This window comes from Dromaius novaehollandiae, chromosome 5 (assembly GCF_036370855.1).
Source record: "Dromaius novaehollandiae isolate bDroNov1 chromosome 5, bDroNov1.hap1, whole genome shotgun sequence".
Classification (NCBI taxonomy): domain Eukaryota; kingdom Metazoa; phylum Chordata; class Aves; order Casuariiformes; family Dromaiidae; genus Dromaius; species Dromaius novaehollandiae.
In genome coordinates, this window is record NC_088102.1 from 71,957,419 (window position 1) to 71,984,663 (window position 27,245).

The following is a 27,245-nucleotide window of genomic DNA, read 5'->3' on the forward strand; positions in this document are numbered from 1 at the left end:
TGCAAACACACGCTGCTGGATGGGAGCCAGAGCTGCTAGGATTGACATTTGATGAGATAAGTATGCAAGTGGTGAAACTTGTTATGAAAACCCTTGCTGTGTTACGAAACTCTAATCTTTCACCACTATGGACAGACCAGTACGGACCGGTACTAACAATCAGAACATACACCTTCAGCAGTGACTCCTTCATGCCCATGCTGTGAAAAACAGACAAACAATAATCCAAACTTTTGGACATGGTGTCACCAATGATTTATGGTACACATACCATCAAAGCTTTTTCACTTGTTTTCTCTTCCTTTCCTCCCAACTTCAGCACTTGGCCACCTTCATCATGGACAAGAGTGAATCCATTGTGACGGTGGACGATGCCATCCGAAAACTCATGTTGCTCAGTTCAAAAGAGAAGATCTGGACCCAGGAGATGCTGCTGCAAGTGAATGACAAGTCCATCCGCCTGCTGGACTGCGAGTCACAGGTACCTAGAGGGCTCCAGGGAAAGTTACCTGCAGCTTACTGAGTTTGGTGTGTGCCCTCTCCGTTCTGCTTGGGATGGCAATTTCTCAGGAACCTGAATGAGGCACATCACTACCAGACTCCACTCCTGGATGTGCAGGGGCTGGCTGATTTTAACTCAGATGCAGGCAGGTGTGGGATGATTTGTTCATGGATCCAGAGCACAGATACTACCCAGATGGAAGATGCCTTGAGCTGTGCTCCAGGCCAGCAGTAAAACTGCTTTCTGTGGGAGTGATGCAGGTCCATGGAGATCTGCATATAGCATAAGAAGAGAGGGAAGGACCTATTACTTGCATTATAGTAACACGCAGAATCCCCTACCCAAGAGGGGTGTCCCATTTTGACAGGCAATACATGCACATGCACACAGGACACCCAATCTGACAGGACAGAACAGCCAGAGAGTGGGAAAAGGGTAGCACTGCCTGCACTTTAGCAATGAGAAACTAAAAAATACTAGTCAAAGGTTAGTGCCAGGGAGTCGGTGGGAGGGCAAGTTCTATTACTGCTATTATCTGAAAAGCATCTTCCCAGTGCTCTGCTAGGACACGTGACAAGTGCGGTTAAAGCACAGTAAGACGATGGCAAACACTGAGCTCAGCTTGTTGAAGCCTCATGCTGGGCCCCCCCATATTCAGGACTCAGAGAAGAACAAGGGTTCACCTCCATTTGCCATCCACCTCTTCTATTTCTCCTGGGTCCCAAGCACAGATTGCCCCTCTGCAAACCTTGACATGCATCTTTAAAGAGCCCAGCAAATCAATGCTGAGAAACACAACTCTGTCAGGTCTCTCCTTTCCTTAAACAGGGATCCCAGGACTTCATACACAGGACTAGTCCCTGTTAGTTTAATAGAGCTGTCCCTTGCCTGACCCCATCCTCCTTCTTTTTTAGGAGGAGCTGGAGGAATTCCCTCTGCCAACAGTCCAGCACTGCCAAACGGTGCTGAATCAGATGCACTATTCGTCCATCCTCCTCCTGGTGTGCCAGGATTCAGAGCAGCACAAACCAGACATTCACTTCTTCAACTGTGACGAGGTGGAGGTGAGCAGAGCACCTCCGTGCTGGTGGGATGAGAGTGGGGTATGCTGGGAGATGGGGTACTGTGGCTTGCAGCCAGAAGCCCTTCTGCACCACTGGGCCATGTGAGACCTGGAGAGAGGAACCAGCACCGTGTGTACAAAGGAAACTGCAAAGCACAGTGTGTGTGTAGGAATGACTGCTGGCTGCATGGATGTATTGATATGCCAGCAAGGCTTTGTTCTCGCCTGTGGACTGGGCAGAGCTACAAGTGTCCTCATAGAGAGAGCATTTGCGATCCACCTGTAAGGTCCTTCCTAGCCCACCCCTCCCACCCGTGGCACCAGGGCTCTCACCAGCACACCCATCCCAGCAGCCCAGCATCCGATCCCACCGCAGCGCGTTGTGCGCACACCCTGCTTGCCTGATTGGCAGAGTTTTCCAGGAATTACGTCAGTGGAAGTTGTGAGCGGCCCTAGAGGTTTGCCCAGACATTGATGCCTTCACATTAACCTCCCTAGGCTCCCAGCCCTCCTAAATTGACGCTCTCACCTACCCCACATACTCTCGCACTGTGAACAGTCAGAAATGTTTGGCTGCAGCCTACCCCAAGGCCAAGCAAGCTGGTGACAAGAGCAAATATGCTTCCTGGCTCCCAGCTCTCTGCCAGCCACTTCTTCCCTTGCCCACTTGGAGCTGTCAACCCGCTCCCAAGCAAAGCCCTTAGTAAAACATCCCTGTTTTGTCTTTGAGGCGGAGATGGTTCATGAGGACATAGAAAGTGCCCTGGCAGACCACAAGCATGGAAAGAAGATACGGCCACAGACGCTCAAGTAAGTACTGCAGGGCTGCAAGATATAGCTGGGAGTAAAAAAAAGCCCCGTAATCATATCTCCTGCAGAGAAAACCCAGAGTGCAGAGGCTGCCACGCCAGCCCCAGACCCCATGTGGATCCAGACACCATGTAAGATTTTAGCCAGTCTGAGCTCAGGGTTTAAAGCTCAGGGTTTGAAGCTAGATCTGATGGCATGAAACTCTCACATACCCTTCTGGGCAGTTTTGTCCAAGGAAGCTGGAAAACAAGCCCTTCCTCGCTTGCCTCATTGCTGTGGCAGAGCCCAGACGGAGAGGTTCAAATTCCCCATCAAATATTATAAAGGCTGCAAATCAGACTCTCCTATAATTGCCATCTTCATGAGGACACAGATAAAAAGCTCACTTAGGCCTGCTAGTTGAGTCCCATGGCAATTTACAGTGGATCTGAATTTTGGCTGTCATTTTTTTTCCTTGCTCGAAACATATTCTTTACATGCCTGAGAATGGAGTCTCAATCTCCCATGAGTCACCCCTCAGGGATTTTATACCCTGAAATGAAACACTCTAGAGGAACTCTCCTGCTTACTGATTTCATAGAAGGGTTCTTGAATGTTGTGATAGAGCCAGGAAAAAATGGTTCGGGCTGTCAACTCCGTGCAAGGCATCTCACCAGCCTCACAGACAGCCTCTGCTCCGAAGGACCAGCCAAAACAGCCCTGTACCACTACCAAATGATGTTTACTGAAAGTACAGGTCTTCCAGACCAAACATAGCAAGCCTCACTTAAATCAGTCAACTGCTGGAGCTCTTCTTTGCCAAAGATGCGGGCTTTCTGCTTGCAGCCACCTCTCTTGAACCTGCAAGCCTCTGGGCAAAGGGGGAAATTCAGCCAATGCAAATAGCATCCCCTGGAGTGTCCCGTCCTTGCTCCCGCTGCTGCTTTCTCACACTTGGGAACAGGATCAGCAGCCACTGATGCTGGCTCTGCTGTTTGCCTTGCAGAGCAAACCAAGAAAAGATAAAGCAGAGACAGTCCATCCTTCCACCACCTCAAGGGCCGGCTCCCATCCCTATTCAGCATGACATGCGAGGCTCACCGATGAACCGGAACCGGGTGGCACCTCCTTCCCAGCACAATCCAGGTACTGGGGGTGATCAGCAAGTCTGTCCTGGGAGTGGGTGACTTGCGCAAAAAAATCAGCCAGGACAGCCAACCCTCCTGAAAGGGTCTGTGACGGTTTCAGGCCCTGTATTGCTGGAGCACAGTGTCTTTTTGCAGTGTTATAAAGTAACACAGACACTATAAACACAACATTTTGTTACATCTCTGACTGTGCTTTATAAATGACTAAAACTTGGGGAGCAGCAGACATTTCAACCCTCTAGGCTAGCAGCAGGCATCTTCTGCTAAATGACAGCTCAATAAATCAAAGCTTCTCAAAACTCCTTTTAATGACATCTGTATTTTGGGGACACTGAAATTCTCAAGAGAGATGAAAGCTCTTCATGAAACTGAGCAAACACATGAAGCTTGGACGAGATACCGGTGATCTTAAAATGTACAGACAAGATAGACCTGGGTCAGGAAGGCAAATTCCTGGCCCTGCTGACTACACAGGAGCCAAAATTTCACCTACATAAATTAAGTGGTTTGCACTAATTTTCCTAGAATCAAGAGTGAAAATGCAGATTTGAACTCATCTCTCTCATGTGTTAATCTAAAATCTTATTTCAAAAGCATCCTGACTTCAGTCCAGTTTTAGCTGTCTTGAAAAAAACTTGTATTCTTCACTGGAGGAGGAAGTAACAGAAACAAGCTCCCAGATTCTTTCTCTGATGAAAGCTCAAATTGACTAACATGACCAACAAATGCTGAGCCTTTCCTACCAATGCCTATTTTACCAGTTTCTCTTGGGATGTCTGCACTCTTAATTTCTAGTTTCAAGGAAAACATATAATCAAGATACAATATGAAATATTCCAAATAGTAGCAGAGCAGAGAAAATACTCTTTTCCCTGCAATGGGATCTGAAGTCAAGCAACTGATCTAGCCTCCTGAATGAAGAACCTATTTTAGATCCAGCTTTGCATAATAAGATATATAATAAAATAAGATATGGCTGAGCAGAAGAGACAAATATGCTGGTTGCTTTTTTTTTAAAATAATTCATATGCATATAATACAGATTGCCATAAAAATCTTTCAGTTCTTCAGGGCTCCATGTTCCTAGACAGGTCTAGAACCGGGCTTTTCTTCAAACGTACAAGCCTGTCCCATTGAACACTGAACAGTTGTCACAAGGTTTTTAGCATATGCAGGCTGTAGCCATTGCAAGGCAACAAAGTCCCCCTGCAAGGAGGTCTGCCACCGTGTTCACTCAAGGACACTGCTCCATGGGCTCCCAGCAGTCCACTACAGACCTCTCTACAAGCACTCTTATGTGCATGAGGAGCAGCTTTCCAGGCCCAGCCAAGGTCTGAAATTCACATTTGATATTTCAGAGCTAGACCATCTATAAACCCTTATAATCTGATACCCAGCAGCTTTTCATGAAATGGCCGCCCTTAACTCTTCCCTTCCCAATATGCTTAACACAAAGTTTTAAGTCCATTGCTTACATCAACAGGACTGGGCACTTATCCAGGTAGAATTTCTGAACCTGAGAAAATGGAGGCTGGCATGAAAGCGGCTGGCAGAAGAAAGTCTTGAGTGATGTCTGTTTGCTGGGATTGCTTCTCCCTTCAAACAAATCTTATTGCTTTTCTGCAAAGCCTGTCAAAACTAATCACCTAATCTTAACACTTAAAGATGACGTACATTTTTCACAGTCTTCTGCCAAAAACTGCTTCCCCAGTTCTCCCACTTTGTATGTTCTGGTGTCTGAACACCTTCTGTCCTGGCCCCTTCAAATCTCATTTCACTCAGTTGATACATCACTCTTTTCACAAGAGGCTACCTGAGCAATTGCTCACATCTCACCCTGGGTTAGTCTTCTGAAACCTGGGAGGCACTTGTACATTTACTTATTGCAAGAGGATGTTTTCTATACCCATTAAAAACACTTGAGAGACTACACACGAGTTTGTACAAAAACGCTGATTTTTGCATGGGCCTGCCTAAATGTCAGTCATGCAGAATTCCTGCCCTGATGCAGTCTAGCAACTGACAGTAGTATTTATTTCCAGGTTTTATTTCTTCATGCTCATCCACTAACTAGTTAAACTCATATGCACGGGACAAGCAAGGCTCCGGTGGAGAGCTGGAGGTTGGAAGAGCGGGTATGAGTTATTCCCATCGCACTTCACATACATGTAGAGTGCTCAGCAATGGGAGCAGGGGCCATTCAGCTCCTCAGTGGGTGTAAGCTTAGCTCAAAGGCAGAGGAGTTAGTGACTCACAACAGCTGGAGATCTGGGCTTGCAGGTTGCTGCCTGTAGCTAGCAGCTGGTTGCTCTTTGTGATTCACTCACTGCTTATATTTGAAAACAGGCAATGTATTGACATGGAGGGTTGGCAGGTAGGTGCTGTGACCCCTGGAAGATTGAATCGGCAACTTTGATCACCTCCTGCATGAACTGCTCTTTGTGAGCTCCTGAGGTGCTCTCATAGCCCAGAATAAATGACTAAATAACCCAAGTCAAAAGTTACCATCCCACGGGCCACAGTTCCTGTATTAAATGGAGCCCGTCCTCAGTCTGTGACAGTAAACATCTTTTTCTCTCCTCTCCCTTGTTTGGCAGACTATGAACGACGAGGCTCCAGCTCCCAGGACCACGAAGAGTCCCGAGCCATCTTAGCACAGAAAATTGAAAAAGAAACGGTTGGTAACAAGAACGGTGCACAGTCAACAGACAGAAGGGGGGGGGAAGAGAAGAAGGAAGCAGGGGGACTCCTCCATGAAAAGACATTTTATGCATAGTTTAATCATTGCTAAACTGACACCGACTACCTATAAAGATGAAGTAAGCAAAACCAAAACTCCATCGCTGGGTCAGCTGCAATCTCTTTCTGTCCTCAAGTAGCTCTTCTAATTTCAGAAGGACTGCTCCTCCCCAGCCCACAGCTGAGTCTTAATTTTCCTGACATCCATTAGCAGGGGACAGTTATAGCATTGACAAATACAGCAGACTAACCCAGGAAGAGCTTTGCGACTGAAAAGTGATGAATTCAGCTTAATTTCATACCTGGATTCCCCACTCCTGTCCATTCTTGCAGGAGAGGATGTAGGCAGGCACAGATAGGCACAGTCTGGGATTTGGGCTTCCCAGACGCGTGCAGTCCTGATTCTCTTTCACCTTGGTTCGTCATGTTTCTGTCCTCACAGCAAACTCTGAACTGCACTCTGGATGACATTGAAGTGTTCGTTGCCAGGCTTCAGAAGGCTGCAGAGGCATTCAAACAGCTCAACCAAAGGAAGAAAGGGAAGAAGAACAAGAAGAAAGGGCCAGCAGGTATATTGCATCAGCTAGAACAAATGGGCAACATGGGGCACGGGTGAAGGTTGGGAGGAAACCTAAGCAGGCTCACACCCTAGCAAGGCCAGGTCAGTGCAGCAGTATGTCTATGGATTCAACAACAGATACATCAGATCTGTAGGTCCTGCTGTTCCTTGCGAACCTATTCCAGAGCACACAGAGCCTCCAGCACAGAGAGAGATGATTTGACTTTCTTCATCTCTTGATTTTGAGTTGTTCTAGTCACAGCACCATCACTGCTGTCTTGTGCATGCCAGCGAGCCGAACCTCTCCTGGAAAGGGACATTAACTAAAGTGTCTTTCTCTCCACCTTCTCATAAAAGAGGGAGTACTGACTCTTCGAGCAAGACCCCCAAGCGAGGCTGAGTTCATCGACTGCTTCCAGAAAACCAAACTGGCTTTTAACCTCTTGGTAAGACACAGAGGGATATTTCGGTCCCATTCAGTGACAGGGCTGTTTCCCTATATATCGCAATTACTAAACATTTAAAATGAAATCTGAACAAAAACCACTATCAAAGTACAAAGGTATGAATTCCAGATTTCTCTACCATAAACAACCACAAAACAAACATTGTTTCAGGCTTGTGTAGGTTTCTCTGGTCAAGTTGTTAAACTGAAAATAAAGGCATAAAGTCTAAGTTCAAAAAATGCACAAACCTTCCTGCCTGCCTGTGCAAACACCAGCATCATGCTCCCATGCACCAGGAACTAGGAGCCCTGTTTCACAAACACTTTGTGCTGATGTGCATCAGCTTTGCCACGAAAAGGAACAACCTTTTCTTCTCCATCTCTCCATACCTTCCTTCTCTGTAGGACAGCACAAGCATTTGTGCCCCTGGATGGGACTGGGGATAGCACACACTTTAAAACAAACCAAATTCTTTTTGCTATGCAAATTTTAAACCAGATCAGTTCCCTTACTAGATTCATCCTGTGACTGCAGAGATGCTAGTCCAGCCCAAACTGAGTGGTGACACAGGATGAGACTGAACAGCCAGGGGCCCAGCAATGCCGGGATCTCTTTTCAGATGCAGTGCTGACTTAAAGCATTTATGAAGCCATGACCTTAGAGATCTAAGAATTGTCATGCCCACCTTGCTGATAGCTGTGCCAACGCTTATATAGACACCCTTTCTGTTCATATTCAACTTTGTTTGCATGCTTTAAAAATCTGGGTGATTTTATGAGAGCTCTAGTCTTTGTTATTCTTCCAAGGCATAGAATTTAGGACTTAAATATATATACACACACACATATATATATAAAAGATAACTTATGTTCCTGTTTGATTCTGTTGACTGAGCAGCTGTAAAGCTGCCTCAGCCAGGGGCCTGGGAAGTCTCCAGTTACAACTGATCACACTGATGTGCCCTATTGCCCTGACATTTCTAGCTCCTCCTTCATTTCTCCTCTGGAGGAGATGCCTTATTAAGAAGGGGATGAAGAGCAGGAGCATAAAGATGTTCCCAATGCTGCCAATTCTGCTTAATTAGGCATGTGAGCCCATCAGGGTAATGAGCCAGAAGGAAGTTCTGTCAGTTCTGACCAAGCTTGCCCACTGAACAAAGCCTAACAAGATCATTCCTGAGAAGTTATTAGTAAGGCTGCCCTGAGGAAGCAGCTGAGGTTTTTCCAAGCAGAAAGAAATCCAGGCTGGGTTATTGCATCCCAGCCCTTTCTGGCTGCTCACACAGCTGAGATAAATAAAGTACAGCCAGAATGGTCAACCAAACCCTCAGTCACAGCCTGTGTCTACACTGGAGTTAGCGTCCTATCCAGTACTAACCAACTTGACCACTGCCAATAGTGTGATGCAGTTGCAAGCACTCATTACAGACTGCAAATCTGGTAAATACTCTGGCACACATACCCACTGAGCTCTGCATTGCTGCTGTTCCCCATCAGCAGCACGTGAGCTAACGTGCAGGAAACTTATTCACGCGTCTGAGCTCTCTCTGCACTCAGGCCTTGGACTTTCTTGTCCATGGGTACACAAACCCACTAAGAGCAGCTGTTCTCCAGCAAGAGGCCAGGGGCAAGTAACAAGGAAGGTGGGGAATCCAGGTGGAGCGGCACTGTCGTGTCTGCCCCCAAGACTTTGTCACATGCCACACGGCTGTGCACTCCTTGTGAAGTGCCCTGTCACTCAGTTGCCCTGTTGCCATCAATTATTTCTCACTTTCCCCTCCACATTACTGTTTAATCGCCACCATTTAAAATGACTGGGCCTTGCATTTCGTTACGGAAGGGGTCTGTTTTCCATTGCAGCAATGGCAGCAGCCAGAGACATGAGAAAAGAATAGAAAGGAAGCACAAGCTCAAGTGGTTTCTCACCAAGCTTAGCTGATTACTGTTAATGAAATGCAATTCTTACTGTAAAGTAATCCTAAGCATTTGCTCCTCCATTCCACCACAGTCTATTCCAAAAACCAAGCATTTCACTGGACTGGGCAGCTCTGTGTGCACTACACAGGCAAGACTTTGGTGAAGATTTTTCCCTGCAGCAATTTGCCAAGGGACCCTGCAGAACCCTCGATCTGTTGTTTTCATTCATGGGAACTGATGCGATTTTCAGCTTTGCAAGAATCAGAAGCAATAGCCCTTCAATTCTTCACTAAGGCTTCCAGAATAAACCAAGGCTTTCAGTTTCCTCTCAAAACATTAAAGGGCCTGATTTTTACAGAGCAGATGCTTCATCCCTTCCGAAAGTCAAGGCCCTTAGGAATGGACACCAAATAGAAATGATCTAAAACAGATTGATTCCTGCTCCCCAACCACTTAATCTTCTTCCCTAATTTGAAGTGGACTATTAAGAGTTTCCTTACTTTTCAGGCTGTGTTGTTAATTGTAGCCAGATATCAGTCAACAACAATTCCTCCGTGTCACAGAACAGAGGAGTCAAAAACAAGTTAGGATTAAACGAGGTTTCCTTTCTCTTTTCAGGCCAAACTGAGAAAGCACATCCAGAACCCAAGTGCTTCAGAGTTGGTTCATTTCTTATTTGGGCCGCTGGAACTGGTAAACCTTCTTCATAGGCCTTTTTATTTCTAGTGATGCTGATTATTGAATAGACAGGACACTACAGTGAATTAGGTAAAAATTTCTATGCCGCAAGAGGAGTCATATTGTGCCATTACCCTGCAATGAAAAGAAGTAGGGATGAGTGATCTAACTAGTTTTAAGAGGGAGCGTGGTCATTTTCTCTTCATGTGACACAGTTGCTACAAGCTGCAGGGGATTAAATTTAATGACCAAAGAGGTCTGTGTTAATCCGTCATCCTAGGATTAGGGTATATAAGTGCAAGTAAGACATTACTAGCAGTCAGAAGGAATTTGACCTGCAGTAACTACTGCTACATCTGCCATGGCAAAAATGCATGGGTCAGCACCAAGTTACTACAGCCAACTGCCAGATGCAAATGAAATCAGAAGGTTGGTGAATATTGTGTGGTCCTCTTTGGGCCAACTCCCCAGTCAGACATAGCTTTCTACCAGTATGACTTAGTCCTTTCAGCCTGGAGAGATTCATACTTCAGTAAAGAAGTCTACAATTTAGTCTGAGATCGTGATCACAGTGGCTACTATGACGGCAGGGGAGAGGGCACAACCAGCCCACCAAGTGAACTGTCTCAGGGAAACCCAGCAGCCACTGCCTTTGCATTCATAGTCAGCTAAATTATGCAGAAGACTTAGGAGACTGCTCAGAGCTGTCTAAAGCATTCACAGCACAGTCTAGAAACAACACCAGCACTTCTGGGCTCAGATTTGATTTTCAGCTTGAACTAAATGCATCAACACAAACCCTGGCAAATACGAGTCGTTTTGCCGCATTAATAAAAACTTAGTGTAAACAACAGTGTGAGCACTCTGTGGTTCCTATTTGGAATCAGCCTAGTCCCACCTTCAAGCAAACACAGCTCAATATTTGCAGGTAGGAAGCAGGTATCCCAACTTGAAAAAGAAGCCACAGGTGATACAGAAACCCCAAGTGATTCCATTTTTTAATGTAGCAGCTTGTGATGTATCCTATCTCCAACAATGGCTAATTTTCGGTTCAGATGTTGCTTTGACTCCAATAGAAAAATTCTTGTTTTCCTCTGAGCTGTCCCCTCTTCTTCAAAGATTTAGGTTGATGCTTCTTGAGACAACTGAGCTGATCTAAGGATTACCTGTTGTCAACAGGAGTCATGCAATCCCTTGGCATGAAAGTTTGCCCTTTGACTATCGTTTTATCCCTTGGAGAACTCAGTCAGATCACAAAGTTGGCAAGGGAACTATTTGCCTTATTTGTTTTCTTTTTCTTAAGCAAAACTGCCTGTTGAATGACTATCAGGACAGTGCAAGGATAACAAGAGGATGCTGGGGGAGCACAGCATCCCTTTTAGGTAGCAGAAGCATCCCTTTTAGGTAGCAGAAAACCATTTGTTTAGTTCAACTGTGTTGTGAAACCTCAGCCTCACATATGAAGGCACAGAAGGAGCTTTAGAACTGCTAGTCTAATATGAAGTAGTGTGGTTTCAGAGGTACTCACCGTAGAGGGTAGATTGGCTTCCTTTGGAGTGGGCATGCAGAGAGACTCCAAAAGATCAGAGCCACTGATCTTTCTGTCTTTGATTTCTGTTCCTTTGTGTGTGCTGCTTTGACATTTTGAACCCCTGCAGAATCTCTCGTATTTGTGTGTGTTTGTGTGTAATCCAGATTGTCAATAGCTGTGGTGGCCCTGAGCTTGCCAGGTCTGTCCTCAGTCCGCTTCTTTCTAAAGATGCCACAGATTTCCTCAGAGGACACCTGACACCAAAAGAGATGAGCCTCTGGGACTCCCTGGGAGAGACATGGACCAGATCCAGGTGAGGACAGGGCTGCCAGCTCACAAGGCTTCCCAAGCACTTGAGAAAGACAGTAGGGATGCTTAGTTTTATGGCTATGTCAGAGGGTCAAGGATAAAGGAGGATGCGGGTCTGTTTTACCCTAACCCTACAATTTTAATGGTTGCTTACACCTGGTGACCTTGCCTCTGCCTGACACACCGTAATGGAGGCTCTCAGGCCATGCTGCTTGTGACCATCACTGAATATTCCTGCTTCATGTCCTAGAGCTGAGTGGCCTCGAGAAGCAAACATCCCGAGCTACATTCCCAAATTCCGCAACGGCTGGGAACCACCCATGGAAATCTTCCGTGGAGCTCCCTGGGAAATAGACATTGGACACTTGCAAGAAGAGGTTAGTTTTGTGCTCCCAGTCATCCTCTCTTTTCCTTTCCCCCTTCCTCCCTCTTTCTCAGAGTGAGAAATGTCTTCTGCTGAAGCCCATAAAGCTTTACAAGCTGGAAAGCAAAACTCATCCTGCCTACAGCAGCAAGGCCCTTGCTGGGTTTTATCACGAGATACTGAGACATCAGTTCTCTGATTTACCTGAGGGAATGCAATGAACTGCAGCACAGGGCTCAATTCTGTTATTGGAGTGAAGTTCCAAACAACAGGGTATACTAGCATTAAAACAGAGGAGCAGAGATCTGGGTGGAGTCTGCTGCTTGGCCGATACTCCAAGTGCATGGGATTTTGCTGCCAGTACCAAATCTCATAGCCTAAAATACCCATGCAGCAGAGGCACACACAAATAGGCTAGTAGCTGTTGGGTTTCCCTTTCAAGAAGTCAGCCCTAGGCCTTCCTAAAAGTGAGAAGCTCTGGCAAGGTAACATGGAGCTGTCAAATCAACCATAAAGGATGAGTAACCATCAACTGTATATAAGCTCAGCCTGCAGCTATTTTCTCTAGCCTCTGGATTTGGCACAGAGGAAACCAGCAGTATTCTAGGGAGAGCAAAGCTGTCAGGTGCTTCTAACATCTCAAATTCTGGTTTGACCTATCTGTGCTACCATGGAGTTTGTGGTGGTGTTTAACAAGTAGTCAGCTTAAAACTCAGTTGGATCTGCTCACCCCACTTAAATATGGAAAGAAAATAAGGCCAAAAAAGGGCAAGAAATAATCAGCCTCAGCTCCTGAAAAACGAGAAACAGAATATCTGGAATTAAGTAAGCCTTTAATGAACCCCATGGATACCGGTTTCCCTGAAGAACACCTTTTTCTTTGGTGTGTGCCTCATCTTGACCAAAAGCTTCCAGGGCATGATTCATCTACCATTATCACCTTCCTCATCTCTGACAGAGCTTTCACCTTCCCTGGTAATACTGACTCCGTTTTACCTTTCCAGCTGTCATCAGCCAATGGATATCCTTACCGTAACTCCTCACTCAAGCATGGCCAGTCAGCTGATCAGACGCAAGCTGTGGATGCCTTTAAGCAGAATGTAACTCAACATGTAAATAGGTAAATATCAGCACTGCCCTGGAAAGTAGTGCCTTGGCTCCCAGCTGGTAACCTCAGAAAAACTCACCACAACATATCATGACACCAATATGTTTTGGCTTTTAGATAACTCTCTGCTATTATTAATTCAGACTTGTTAATGAGATCAAGAGAACTCAAAGATCCGACAAGCAATTATTCATGTAAACACTGTCTGCTATTTAATCACCAGCTGGTCTGCAAGGAAATAGGTTACATGTGTTTTCCACCACAAGAGGCAAAAGTATTGACTGATTTCTTTAGTCCATCACTATGTTTTGTTTCATAACGTCAGTCCACCAAATTAATACTAAGGATCATGTGCAGAAGATAGCATGCTGCACTCTTTGTTCACTGACCATTTAGAGAAGTTAGTAGCTCTCCATTCAGCCTGAAGCCACAATAGCTTGCGTGCAAGGAACCTTTTTATGAGGAGGAATCCATACTAAGGCACAAGCACATACAAGTTTTCTGCCATTGAAAAATGTAGTGCTTAGAAAGAACAGTTTGATCTCAGCAGCATTGCACGGAAAACATTTTAACTGAGGAAATGCTGTTTTGTTTCACTGGAGGCACAAGTTCTTCCTTTTGCTTGTGGTCGCAACCAAAAGGAAAAACATTTACTAGAGGCTGGATAAAATGATAATTTGTTTCCAGTCTTGCCCATATCTCCATCAAGAGACTGCCATGGAGTTGACTTCAGACAACTCTTCTTAATGAGATAAACCCACAAAATGGAAATAACCCTCCTCAAAAAAACCACCCTCCTGGGTGAAGACCAGGCCTTCCCTTTGCCTCAGGCGTTTTCCAAAAGATGTCTCTTTCATAATTTAACCAAACACTGTATCCTGCTGTTTTCTATCACCAGTTACTCAACGGTAAAAAATCTTTATGAAATTATTATTGGTTCAAAGTTTAGGGACTTTTCATTTGTTTGTTTGTTTACATGGGCTTATGCCTTTCAATTTTTCATGAGATCTCTGAGTTTCAACAAACTCTTCCCAAATTACAAATGAATTCTCAGCCATACTCACCTGGCTTTGCAGTAATTTGACATAAGTTATGAACTGTCTTCTGTTTTGCCTAAGCACAAGCCTCGATTACACTGAAGGTCCATGAAATCATTTAATACTAGAAGTCCAGCCCCAGCAAAACACTTAACCATGCACTTTTTTGGAGCCAGCTCTAGACTGGAAAAAAGCTTCAAGCCAGAATGGCTTCTCATGGTTTTATGTTCTATTCTAAAACCTTTATGAGCTCTACTACTATTACCAAAAGCTCAGTTTTGTAGCAAAATACCTCACATCCACTTATATCAGCGTAATAATAATTCACTCCATCAAATGTTCTGCTGGGACCATAAAACACTACAGACACAGTTTGTTCAGTGGGGAGAGAATTATGGTAACAAATTCTGTTTTCCAATTCTATCTTCCTCAATGAAGTTATGAAAAATGAGGAAAAGTTAGTTTACAGGCGAATGTTTAAGTCCATCTTAAATGACTGACAGATAAATGCACTTAAACAAACATGCTCATGTGTTAGTCTCAACACAGATAAACTACAAAAATTAGTACTGAGTCCTGGAATACAAATTAGCAGTGTGCCACTTCACAAAGGTGACTGTTTCCCTGAGACACCAGCCAGTCTAACTACGGTGGGGACTTACTGAAGAGTAGATGAGGGTCTCCCTTTTTCCTGGGATGGGTGTCATTGATTTTGGATGGGCAGAGCTATTTGAGTTGGCTGAGATGGGAATTCCAGTTATAAAGCAATTATTTTTACTTTGGAATATTGTTTATTGATGTGACAAAAATTTATGACAGATCTCTTTCTAAAAGAAAAGCTAGGAGTTGAAAGAGCAGAAAAGAATTCAGCCAGAGGGTTTCACTAGCTTTTTGTTTCTCTGGCTTCACCTTTCACCCATCTTTCAGACTGTCAACAACAACTTTTCCCTGTGGATAACATTTAAGGAAAAAAAACACTGAAGTCAATGGTGCTGAAGCAGATACTGAAATTGAGAATGGGCTTAGATGCCTTCTTCAGTTCAGACCAGACTTGAGCCAAGTCTGCCTGGATGTTTGCCAGGATCACAGTCCTGGGACAGCCATATCTCCTGGTATACCCATGCTTTTTTCAAGGTACTTTAGTTCTCTTACCAAAAGACACAGTATTAACAAAAATACCCATGCATCAGTATTATTATTTATGCCATGGCTTTTGGCTGCAGAGAGGTGTCATGAAAGCCCCAAGCAATGTTCAGCAAAGGTCTCTCATTTAAAATCTAGGTGTGTACAAAGTGCTCCTTAGCTTTAAACTCCTCTGGCCTTCGCTCCTTTTCTCATGAGTCATTTACCTTCTGGAAGGCTACAAAAGAAATGATTTCTACGTAACACAGGCATTCCTCCCTCTCCCTGCCTTCAGGGCATTGCTGCGTAAGGCCACCACTCCCTTCTTGACTGGCAGACTCAATCTGCCTGCAAGTCTGCTCCAATCTCTCCCCAGCTACAGACTTACAACTTATATATTGCATGTGGCTGCAACGAGACCAAGAGCTGTCTCAAATCAAGCAAACTAAAGACAATGCTACAGCCATGGGCATGCTATAAAACCACTAGACCAGTGGTTTCAACCTTCTTCAGAACACCAAAAGCCATCTAATGAAGACAGTAAAATGAACTGATACCTAAACATAATGGACTTACTTTTTAAAGTCGTTTTACAGATGCCTCAGCAGACAGATGAGGGTCCACAGACTATAGATTTAAAGTCACTGATCAAAACCAAGAACTCGGGAATGGGCAAACATAATAATAAAAACTGTAGTCATTAGCAGCACTGGAACCACTGCTTCATTGAGTTACACCAGCCTTGACATAAATTGGTGTAGCTCTACCGGAATAGTATCTGACCTCCTGTTGGTATGCCCACTATGAATATAAGCACTTGGGAACTGCACTGTGTAGCTGCACTGGTCACAAGTCATAAACAGAAAGATCCAGAGAAAGTGTGTCAAAATAGTTCTTACCCTTGCAGGACTAGGTACAACAGGTTTCCCACACTGCAAACATTTTTGGAATTAAAAATGTAACACTATACCCATCATAACTGGAGAACAAGAATATGGAAAACTTTCCTAAGCGAGGCTTAAAAACCATGAAAAATAAAAGATTTCATTTTGGGTCAGAGAAACACAATCTTTTGTTCCACTTTTCACCGATTTTCATTTTTAAAGATCTTTTATATTTATTCCGCATCTCCCTCCGAAAGAAAAGCTAGTTTAACATTGAAAACCATATATTCTTGTGTCAAAAAAACTCCCAAGCAAAATACCTAAACACATTCCCCTTCCCCTAAATGCATTTTAGAATAGAAAAACATTCAAGCTCACTTTTCCTGTGAACCTGCAGAATTCTGCTTCAGTGGATCAGCATTGCCTGGTTAAAAAAACAAAACAAAAACAAACAAACAAACAAACAACAGACAGATTTCCAGTCACTTCTACTTGCACTCATTTTTGATAGCCAGTAGCATCCCTTGGTCCCAGCTTCAGAGCCTGCTTATCCCCTGCTTTGGCACATGGGGCAGTTTCCCAACTATCAGGACGTGAGTGCTTCACACTTATTTTTCACAAGCAGTGGAATCAGGGCGTTTTATTTTTGCTTTGTCAGTCTCCCCAGTCTTTGCTGCAGCAAAAATGGGGATGGAGAAAACGGTCTTTTGTCCCACTCCGAAGGCAGCAGCCTCACCATCGCACAAAAAGGCCACTGTCCGAAGAGCCTTTTTTCTTTTCAACACAGAGTGTTTTTCAACACAGAGTGTTTTACAAAAACAAGGGATCAAAATCTTCTGCACTGCCTCCTTCTAACACAGGCACACAGTCATGACCACTTGTCTTTCACCAGTAGACCTATATGTCCTAGCTATTGAAGGGGCCTCCACTCTAATTCCATTTTTTCACTCTCTTAAAGGAATTTTGAGGCACAGGGAATGGCCCCGCCGAAGAGATATGCCAAAATCCGCTACGATTTCACTGCGCGAAATGCCAATGAACTCTCAGTGCTTAAGGATGAAATCTTGGAGGTAGGTGAAGGTGCTCAGGAACAAGGTGTACCCTTCTCCCCTTTCTAGGAAAAGGAGAGAGATCTCAAGACTGGCAAGTGTCATTTTTGCTTGGTATTTTCTGAGCGGCAACACAAAGCTTTGTTCAAATTGAAAGCTTTAAGCCTGAGCTGGAGCAGGCTGATAGCATGCTTCAGGTCATATGCTCAGCTGAAATGTGTCAGTCATATCTTTTCTTAAGTAACAATGAGGAGGAAGGAAATATATCCCTGTAGCACACTGCTCACCCACTTACTGGGCCTATGTTCATTGCTACCACAAAAAAAGGGGGACTTATTTTCCAGGAAAACATCCTTTCTCTTAACCTCTCTCTTACTGCAACACTGTTGGTAGCTGGGGAATGTAGGACACGACTCAGGTCTACACACTAACCATGACAGATGGGTGACATGAGGCAATGTAGGTAGAATAAGAAATGTGTGTGGCACCTTGCTAGCAAAGTTCAACCTGGATAAACTGATTAATTTCCAAACCAGAGTTTCTCAGCTATAGATCTCTCCAGAGCTAAAGAGAATTAAACATCAAGGCAGTGCAGTAGTCCTGGCACTCGGAGAAGTTTCCTCACCATGCAGTGATTTTTTAAAATCACAGTTCTGGGTGAAAACAAACCTGCTAAAAGGAGCAAGGGGGAGAGTGCAATAGCAGATATCTCAGTGATGGGGCTCCTTCCTTGCCACATCATGGTTATGATGCAATTATGCTATGTTATGATTATATTGTGTGTTGTGATGGGACTTACTGTGATCAAGTTATATGACAATCCTGTAGCTATTTTGTTTTGGGGTTTTTTTCCCATCTCTGGCAGGAATTACTTTTCATGTTTTTTAATGCAAAAAGACAAAGTACACTCAGTCACTGTGGGAAAAGAGAGAGAGAGAGAGAGAAACAGGCAAATTAAGTAATTAAGTAGGAACTATGAGTTTGTCAGCACCCTGCATCTATATTTTCCCCCAGAGATGCTTTCCTATAGGCCAGTATGATGTTTTTGATGGTTTTCAGGAAATACTTCAGTCCTGAACTGGAAATAGTGTAACACAGGTCTGTTTGCCAGTTCCTGGCCTCTATGATGTTATTCTGACAACTTCACATTACTGTGTGTTTTCTTTCCTCTATATGCCATTCTCTATGCCATAAATCCAATGTTCTCACTAGCAAAGGTATTTTTCTCCTTTTCTCAGGTGTTGGAAGATAATAAGCAGTGGTGGAAGTTGCTCAACCGGAGCGGGCAGGCTGGTTATGTCCCGTATAACATCCTGGATGTGGTGAAACTGGAAGAGCTCGAACAGGTCTATAGTCAGGTGATATTTAACTGGTAATTAGCTACAGCACATAATTAGCCACTGAGAATAATCTTGTAATTAGACCTCCCTGGATTTCTTAGGAACTGCACACAGGTCTGCATGAGCTGGACCCCCCCAACAAGTAAATGAAACAGGGTCCTGGAGGTTCCTGAGTCCCCTATGCTAAAACTCTCACATTTTGCCACCATCTTGCCTTCCCTCTCCCCAAACCAGGCATATTGATCCCATCTGCCCCACAGGCTCACATTTCTCTCCCTCTCTACAATGCTAAGCACACTGCCCACTGCTAAGGGCACCTGGCAAGCAGGGTTATGGGGCAGGTGAAGGCTGGGGCCCTGTGCTATAGAGAGCAGCCTGGTATCGAGAGGGACCCTAGCAAAAAGGGATGCTCACTCCAAGCCTCGCACCATGACCAGGCATGCCAATAGAAAAGGTCTCATGCTGAGGTTTCACGTTGCTAAATATCTGGTGGCCCCACTGGCTTGAAATAGTTCCACCTTTTGCCTCTCCAAACCAACATGCTTCTCAGCCTATGGTTTACCATCTCCTCTTGTGAAACCCTGCTGCTTTCAGGGCTGAGCTGTGAACAGGATGAAGGAGCTAATGCAGCTGCAAAAGCAAACTTTGTCCCCAAAAGCTGAGGTTTTTTATTGGGGATTAAATTAAAAACAAACAGTTCTCTCATCCAGTTCAGTTCAGCACCAGGACGTATTAGAGGGGTAGGAACAAGTTATTGGAGTGGAGGTAAATGGTAATACCATCTAAGTGAATATTAACTGAGTATTACTCTCAAGCACCTTTTATCGCAAAAATGTGGAGGCAGAAAGTTCTAAATGCCCTAAGGAAGCACAGAATTGCTTCCCACTTCGGTATTTCACAGCTTGGGCAAAGGACAAAGTGCTCCAGCGGACCTCTAGACAAAAGCCCTCTTAGTCTAATCAAGAAGATGTCAAAAAACTCTCTCCATTGTAGCTCTGGGCATTTGGCAATGCTCCCATTCTGCACCCAGTTATTAGAGCATTGAAGTTTTAGCTTCAAACGGCATTTCTGTTTTTCTCTCTTTATATAACAATATTTTGCTTCCCGTGCTCTCCATCTTTAGGGAAGTCCTATGAGCAGTAATGGTTGCATAACCAAAGGCTACAGGGCTGAGTCATGCTTGCTCTGAACTCTGAGAGCAGTCACCCACAGCAGTACACACTGCATATAAAACACCATGCCTCTCCATGTGGTGAGCGTGGCACAGGCTTTCCCAGAGTGTAAATGCCTTAATGCAGCAACAGGCCTTTGGTTTGGTCTGTGTCCTTACTCACGAGACCCCCCCAGAGGGAACCTGTTCCACACAGCTCCACCTGAGTGCATGTGAACCTCAGCTGAGTGCTGCTACATCACCACACAGGGAGGACAAGACAATTTGCCCCTCCACTTGTTTCTCTGAGAGGGAAGCAAGAAGTTTGAGAGAATGAAAAGTGAAACAAAAACAAAACCTTACATGCTTTTTCTCTCTTATCGTCTAGTCTAATCAGAGGTACAAAGGAGATCTGAGCTCCAGAGGATACGGACCATCCAGCCCAACTCACAAGCTACCTGCCAGCTATGCTGGTGATAAATGGGGAAGTGAAATGTTAGCGCGCAACTCTCCCCAGGATGCCAAAGAACGTATGTTTCCCGTATCGCGTTCCTAGCATCAGGGCACCTCTCACATCAGATAGAGCGAGCTCAGGCAGCCAGAGAGCTTAGCACCACAGTCTTGCATTTCAGGACTTTATTGAAAAGTTTCTGTGGGCATATGCCTTTGCTGTCTGTCTGTCCTAGAGGTTTTATTTCTCTCTCTCTTTACTTTCATAGTAATGGTCTCTCTGCTATTTTGGTTGCTATGTGCATGTATCCAGCGCTACCTGTCCAAGTGCATGTTCTCTCACACAAGGCTCTGCACAAGGAGTGCCCTGCACCTTTTAAATAATGATAAGCAATAGACTACCAGTGATTTTAGAGATGTACAAAAGACCAGGCCCTGAGACTTTAGAGAAGTATTATAGGAAGGGGCATGGGAACACAACACAGGAGACCCTGGCTATTGCATAAACAAATATGGTGGACACACAAAAATTACATGTTAGCTTAAAAAACAATGGAGGAGTGGAGCTTTTGGAGCAAGGTTAGAATCACTTTATTTCCTGTAAAAGAACAGGGATGAGTACCCAGGAACTGAGCAAGGCCTAGTTCCGGTCAGGGCAGGACTTCTCCAGTGCAGACACCTTAAGACACTGTCAAGGAGCTGGCTTTTGAGATGTTCTTCACACCCTCTGTTCCCCTCGGGATGGCAAAGCCACACAGGGCTCTTTCTCCAAGGAGGGACCAACAGATCAGTCCTTAGTTCACTGACTCACAGTATGGGCTGTCAAGCGGCTTGAGACAAGGAGGGTAAAAAGGTGATTTAATGTCACCTTGACCCTCCTTCCATCTTAATATACCTCCTCTTCCCACTTCTGCTGAATGTCCTGTGGTAACCAAGGTCTTTAGGACACTAAAAGTAATCTGTACCACTGGCACAGAAATCAGCATCACTCACCTCCCTCATCACACCCTGGATACACTTTTAACAAGCTGTCTCCCAAAGGCCACAGCCAGGGTTCATCCCCTCTTCAGCTCCTGCAGACTCTCCAAAGCAGGAGCCCTTCGGGGATAATAGAAGGCCCCATAATTTAAGCATCATGGTCAAGAATCTATTAATAGCACTGTGTTATTCCCCACAGTCTTAAGGAGTTTCATGGAAAAAGTGATGCTGGGTGATGTATCACGGAAGTTTTATGAGTGTGTGGCTCCCTCTCCAGTTCATGCTTCCTGCCAGTTCTATTTACTTGCACAGCAAACGCCAGAGCCCTGAGGATTTGGATCAGCAAATTACTTATTAGGAGCAATGAGTACTGAAAAGTATAGGGAGCAGGGCTACAGCTTAAAAACAAAGCTCAAATTGTAGGTGCTCCCAGGGTCTTGCCTTCCACACCAGGAGAAAATGAAGAGGCAATAGGAAGAATATAAATGGCAAAACAAGGGGATGGGAGAATGGGAACCCATTCTCAAAGACAGACAGTCAGGCCTCCCTCCTGTTTGTGCTCTCATGTAGTCTGAGTTTTTTTCCTCCCTGCTGCTAAGTTTGCGGGGCAGTTTCCTTATTTTAATAGCCTGAACGGAACTAAGTAACTCAAAAACAGGAAGATGACGAATTAAAGCAAAAACACATCAGCAACGAAAGACTTTAGGAGAAAGGGATCCTGTCTTTTGCTAACCAGGTAGCAGGGAGCACCAGCGGGAGCAAAGAGACTGCCAGGTCTGATATTTTACACTGCTGAGCAAACTTCTGCTAGGAGGTGTTGAAGGTTTTTGTGTCCTTTGGATGAGGTGTGATAAACAGGAAAGGTTAGCAAGAAACAAGGCATAGGTCAGAATATAAATTTTTATACAGATTAGGTCTAAATACAGGTCCCTACTAACACCTGCCATAGATACCAGTCACCCCAAATTAACATGTTCTCAAAACATCCTCTGATTATTCTGTCAAATATGACACACTTTTTCCCCAATAAGTGCTTTTCAACAGAAGTTTTCCAGTCAGTCTAGCTCCTGCAGACTAAAAGCAAGTACAACTATGGATGTGAGCTCTCTTTTTTCATACCAGACCAGTCTCTACTCAAATATTGACTGGAGAATATGCCTTTATTAAATGAGATGGTTTAGAGTCTGCTGATAAATACCATGACAGAGAATACATTCTCCTCTAGAAATTATACAGCTGAATCAGTGATGATCAACAGAGATTTCATTTCTCCTGGAAGCAGTAGCAGTTGTACCAAGACTCTTCAATTAGCCTAATGAACGTGACTGAAGGAGTGAGGCCAGAATCTTGGACATGCAGTGCTTGTACCAAACCATGTGCTTGTCCTGGGGGACAGTCACACTGTAAGAAACCCATAAGCAGCTTTTCAGATTCAGCAATTGCTGTGTGGACTAGGAGCATTTGGCTGTTATTTTACAATTCTCCATCACTTTGGAGAGGAATTGCAGAAATCTAGGTTTCTCCCAAAGAGAAAGTGAGGTTTCAAAAGCTCAAAAAAGCTAAGAATATTGGCTTGGGAGCACAGGACAGGGAAATTCCTGCAGTTTGCTCTGGCTGTCTGTGAGCTCTCCAAAACTGTGGAGGTCTCCCTTTACACATTTGTTCTTGACAGAAATTTGAAGATCAAAATGTCATTGCTCAACCTATTGCTCTAACAAAGAATGCTCTTTAAAACTAAAATACAAAACTAAGCATTCCCCTGCCTTCGGTGTGAGTGTTTACAGAGTTAATAAAAATGCTAAGCTGCATTCTGACATTCCTTACAATTTCAGTGCCACCACAGTAACTTTACAGGATATGTAACTGGAGACTTAATTTTTCTCACGACTCTCTACTTGTCCTCTAAAAGGTGTGCCTTGTTTCCCCAGAACTCATGCATCAAATGGATGAGCTGAATGATGAGTTGCTAAAGAAGATAACAAACAGTAAAATTCAGCCTCCCCAGAGGAATTTCAAAGTGGAAAAACCTCAGCAAGTTCTTGTGCCCCTTACCTTTGAATCCAGTGCTGAAGAAGTCAAAGCTTGGCTGGAGGCAAAATCATTCAGCAAAGGGTAAAATCTGCATTGCTACTGTATCAAGTGCTGGTCCTTCATTTAAAAAGGAGTGGGGGAGGCAGCTTGCAACATTTCAACTAGATTACAAGTTATTTTTATTTACTTACAACAAATGTGTTGCAAATTATATTTCAGTCATATTAAATATGGTCTATATGACCAGTAGAGTATACAGCCCAAACTTACTCCTTTTCATTGTCCTATGTTATCAAATGTTGTCTTACACTACAGCAAAGCAGATCTAAGGAGTAGCTGCAAATAAAGGAATGGTCTTGCTAATCCGCACAACCTACAGGCAAGTGCTCCACAACCTCCTAGCATGGGCGCTTATTTGGACCCACAGTCAGTTCAGAGTGCTGAACTTACGGAAAAATAACTAACTAAACATGACCCGAGAGAGACTCTGAAATACCAGTTCCAGACCACTGACTGTCCCCAGAGGAACTGTCTGTCCTAAAGGATCTCTAGCCAGACCCTCAACCAGGGCTCACAATCTTGGCAAACACATGGGCCAAAAAGCTGCATATAGCTGAGGGTCAAGAGTTATACTCCTCACCTGCTCACCCTGCACAACTAACTAAGAGGGGAAGCCCCTGGATTGCTTCCCAGATGAGACACAAGTTGGGGTAAAATCGCTGTGTTACCCATGGGGCTGGGCACACACTGGATGCCAGGGCGACACTGGCTTCACCCTGATGACTTGCTGTTGTCCTCACCAGTGACTTGGATTACCCAAGAGCTGCCACATGGGCACAGCCCCAGTGCCTCCCATGTGATATGGTCCTGGTGCAGGGGCCGTACTTCAACTGCTCCTGACCCTTTTATCTCTGATGTCTCACCTTTGGGGAGACATGTAGCACAATTATCTCCTCTCTTTATGTCTTCCAGGACAGTGGATCACCTTGGCATCCTTACTGGAGCTCAGCTTTTCTCCCTGAACAGAGATGAGCTAAAGAAAGTGTGTGGTGATGAGGGAAACAGAGTGTACAGTAAAATCACAGTGGAAAAAAACCAACTAGAGGTAAGTAGCTTTCTGGATAATTCCTACCTGAATGGATGCCTCTACCACCAGTGTCAGGGTGTCCCACTAAACAGGCAGTTTCAAAAAACAAACTAAAAATGCAGAGAAGTCTTTTAAGCATAAAGGCCCAAAATCTGTAAGGCAGATTACCCTGGCTCTACTAAGGAATCTGCCTTCTCACTGGTGTCACTCATACTAGCTCTACTTTTATGGCATTAGTTAAATATTATGATTTAACTACAGCTTTAAGTTAAAATTCAAACATGCTGTTTTGTTTCCATTCTAGAAAAACAGAGGGGAGTCAGAGCTCCAAGAAATTATGAAGCGCCGCCAGGAGAGGATTGATTCTGCTAATTAAAATTCTTTCTGCTTTTTTCAGCTATTAGTCATAGTAGTACAGAAAAAGGGAATGAAAGCAATGATCCCCAGTTCAGACAAGAGACAGAAGCGTTCCACGCTTAGCAGTGTAATTGCCATCAAAGTGACAATTCCTTGAACACTGTTGATAAGGATAGACATTAAGACCATGTCCCACTGGGAAAGCTGTTTTAGTATTGCATGAAGTATTTTTTTTTTATATCTATATATTTTATACTGAAATTTTATGTGCATGCGGTCAGAGCAGACCAGAATTCACACAAATTTGAATGTATGACAATGGCTAGACTCAAGCAAAAAGGACCCCGCAAAGCTTTTAACATAGGGTTATACGTGCTCCCAGCCCCCACCCCAGCATTGCTCTGGAAGAGAGAGCATGGCACACTGCACAGAACAAGCCAGCCTGAACGCTTAGTCTGGACCATGGAAATAAGTCTTTTCTCCTTCACCTTTCATTTCCTTCTGTGTGGCAGATATCCCTGGTATCCCACTAGCAAAGGCTGGTGACAGTTTACTGTCCTTCTGCTGTCCTCCCATGCCCTCTTGTTAGATGAGGTTAGAATTGCAACACACATTATCTAAGACTAGGCTGCTTCTTTAAATATATGTATCAATTCCTGCCATCTTTGAACAGCTGAAATGTGTTTTCATTGCATAATAAAGAGTAGGATCTGAGCAAAGACTGAAGTGATTTCAGTCTGCAAATAAGAGGGCTCAGCCTGATCATTCCTGCTTACGCAGAAGCCAGCAGCAGCTCAGGCTCAGGGCAGCTGTGCAGCAGCTTGCCTTGGCACTGATCCTGTATTGGGAAGCTGAAGTATTGCCAAACCCAGGCCTCAAACAATGAGAAAATAAGCCCCTAACATTTGCTCCCACCTTTAGTCACACCCAAAGCCATTCCCAGGGTCATGATTCATCCTCATCTTCATATTTGATTTGTAAAGAGCACTCTGAGAGGCTTCCTAAACATCTAAGAAACTAAATAGCACTTGGAATGGCTGTTTTAATACAAAATAAACAGCTACATTACAAACATGGAAAATATTATCTAATTTAGTAGATGCTGTTGTTCCTCATTTCCTGTTTTTATTAATAATGTTATGTGCATGTGTATATATCTTTCTAGTAAATATCCCTTTGGACTCTTACAATCTATAAATAAACATGAGGAGAAACTCCCTAAAGAGCAACTGTGCATAAGCCATTTACACAAAGCTTTAAACGCTCAAGCAAGCATATAGTAGATTTCTTGTCTACATCAACATTGGCACTCACTGTATTTACATAATATCTATATTTTCCTTATAGACTCACTTGATAAGAACACACTAAAGCAAATTCATTTCTAGGAACCACGCACAAACTGCAAAGTCTTTGTCTTTCTCATTCCCATGTTAACTTTGATTAACTTGAATGGAAATTCTGGCCCAGACTCCACAAGGACTTACACATGCATTTTCCTTTACATGCTGTGAATCGTCCCACCTCCATTGGAGAACATAGTCACCCCCTTAAAAAGTTAAGCATGTGCCTGAGTCTTCACACAACTAAGGCCAGTGCTCACACATTTAATGAAGAAAGCTGTGCAACTATAAAGCAGTGACTGGGGAACAGGTGTTTTAATTAGAGAACATTGATGCATCTCTTGATTTTGGCCAGGTCTTCCAGAAATGCTTCTAATGGATAATGTATTTTCTTAAACTTTAAAGAGACCATTGTTAGCACCAGCAAAATTAGGGTGCAGGAAGGGAACTTGTAGAAGAGGATCATGTTTTTAGTCACATCCCTGCTGGCTTGTCACACTGGCTGGAATTTGCAAAGGACACTGGTTTTGCTCAGGGAGAAATGAAGAGGACAATCCTCCTGAAAAGCCCTGGCTCTGGATTAGGTAGAGAGGGGAAGCAGGTGTGGACACTGGGAAATCATTGTTGCTATAAGCACAGGAGGCTAAATCATTTCTAAAATTAAAATAAAAGCAAATGGTGAGCGAGGAAGTATGACACCATCCTTGTCTTTGTGTATAAAGGAAAATAAATCACATAGAATTATAGCTACTTGGGATTATAATAGCAGCATATATGACAGTTCTGTAAAGCTGGGAGCCACGGGAGCATTTCGTAAAACAAAAATGTAAGTAAACCTTATTGCAGAAGTCACTTTTAAAACTTCCATATGACTGAGCTGTGCATCTGTTATATTTATACTGCCTGCAGATAATGCTATAACGTACTGTACATTAATGTAATTGAACAAAGGATAAATTGATATAACCATGCACTGTATAAGACTTATTAAAATAGTTAAGTTATACTTATAACTCCATCTTTGTCTCTCTTTCCTGGGTATGAGTGAAAATAAGAGGACACAAAAACAGTTGTTAAGGCCTGGCTTTTCATGAGTTGCTGCTATGAGTCTGTGAAAATACACAACAGAAGATGAAACAGCATGTTTCCTTTTGTTTTGGGGGACTAACATTCAAGAAGAAGGATGTTATGGACTTGATAATTATTCGTATCTAAAAATAGGGCTAGGTGAAAATCCCATATACGATAGCAAACAAGTGCTGGGA

General features: G+C 43.9%; 1 protein-coding gene and 1 long non-coding RNA gene across 3 annotated transcripts in view; one reads left to right on the plus strand and one right to left on the minus strand.

Moving 5' to 3' along the window:
• The window catches only part of LOC135328558 (uncharacterized), a 54,224-nt gene extending 36,069 nt beyond the window's left edge, over positions 1 to 18,155 (minus strand). The window contains exons 1-3 of one of the 2 annotated variants that reach the window (XR_010389566.1): positions 18,044 to 18,155; positions 16,574 to 16,619; positions 272 to 774 (exon numbers count right to left, since the gene is read on the minus strand). This is a non-coding gene — a long non-coding RNA (uncharacterized LOC135328558). Of the gene's footprint in view, positions 1 to 271; positions 775 to 6,543; positions 6,721 to 16,573; positions 16,620 to 18,043 lie in introns of those variants that run through there. The other variant, XR_010389565.1, reaches the window with a different exon arrangement.
• The window catches only part of EPS8L2 (EPS8 signaling adaptor L2), a 79,828-nt gene extending 52,835 nt beyond the window's left edge, over positions 1 to 26,993 (plus strand). Inside the window, exons 5-21 of the mRNA XM_026110691.2 lie at positions 320 to 481; positions 1,417 to 1,566; positions 2,296 to 2,375; positions 3,361 to 3,500; positions 6,100 to 6,179; positions 6,684 to 6,810; positions 7,158 to 7,246; positions 9,781 to 9,855; positions 11,536 to 11,684; positions 11,931 to 12,057; positions 13,049 to 13,164; positions 17,154 to 17,265; positions 18,483 to 18,590; positions 20,123 to 20,264; positions 23,091 to 23,274; positions 24,166 to 24,298; positions 24,585 to 26,993. Coding sequence (XP_025966476.1) covers positions 320 to 481; positions 1,417 to 1,566; positions 2,296 to 2,375; positions 3,361 to 3,500; positions 6,100 to 6,179; positions 6,684 to 6,810; positions 7,158 to 7,246; positions 9,781 to 9,855; positions 11,536 to 11,684; positions 11,931 to 12,057; positions 13,049 to 13,164; positions 17,154 to 17,265; positions 18,483 to 18,590; positions 20,123 to 20,264; positions 23,091 to 23,274; positions 24,166 to 24,298; positions 24,585 to 24,656 — 2,046 coding nt within the window. The 3' untranslated portion in view covers positions 24,657 to 26,993. The remainder of the gene's footprint in view (positions 1 to 319; positions 482 to 1,416; positions 1,567 to 2,295; positions 2,376 to 3,360; positions 3,501 to 6,099; positions 6,180 to 6,683; positions 6,811 to 7,157; positions 7,247 to 9,780; positions 9,856 to 11,535; positions 11,685 to 11,930; positions 12,058 to 13,048; positions 13,165 to 17,153; positions 17,266 to 18,482; positions 18,591 to 20,122; positions 20,265 to 23,090; positions 23,275 to 24,165; positions 24,299 to 24,584) is intronic.
• The last annotated feature ends 252 nt before the right edge of the window (positions 26,994 to 27,245 follow it).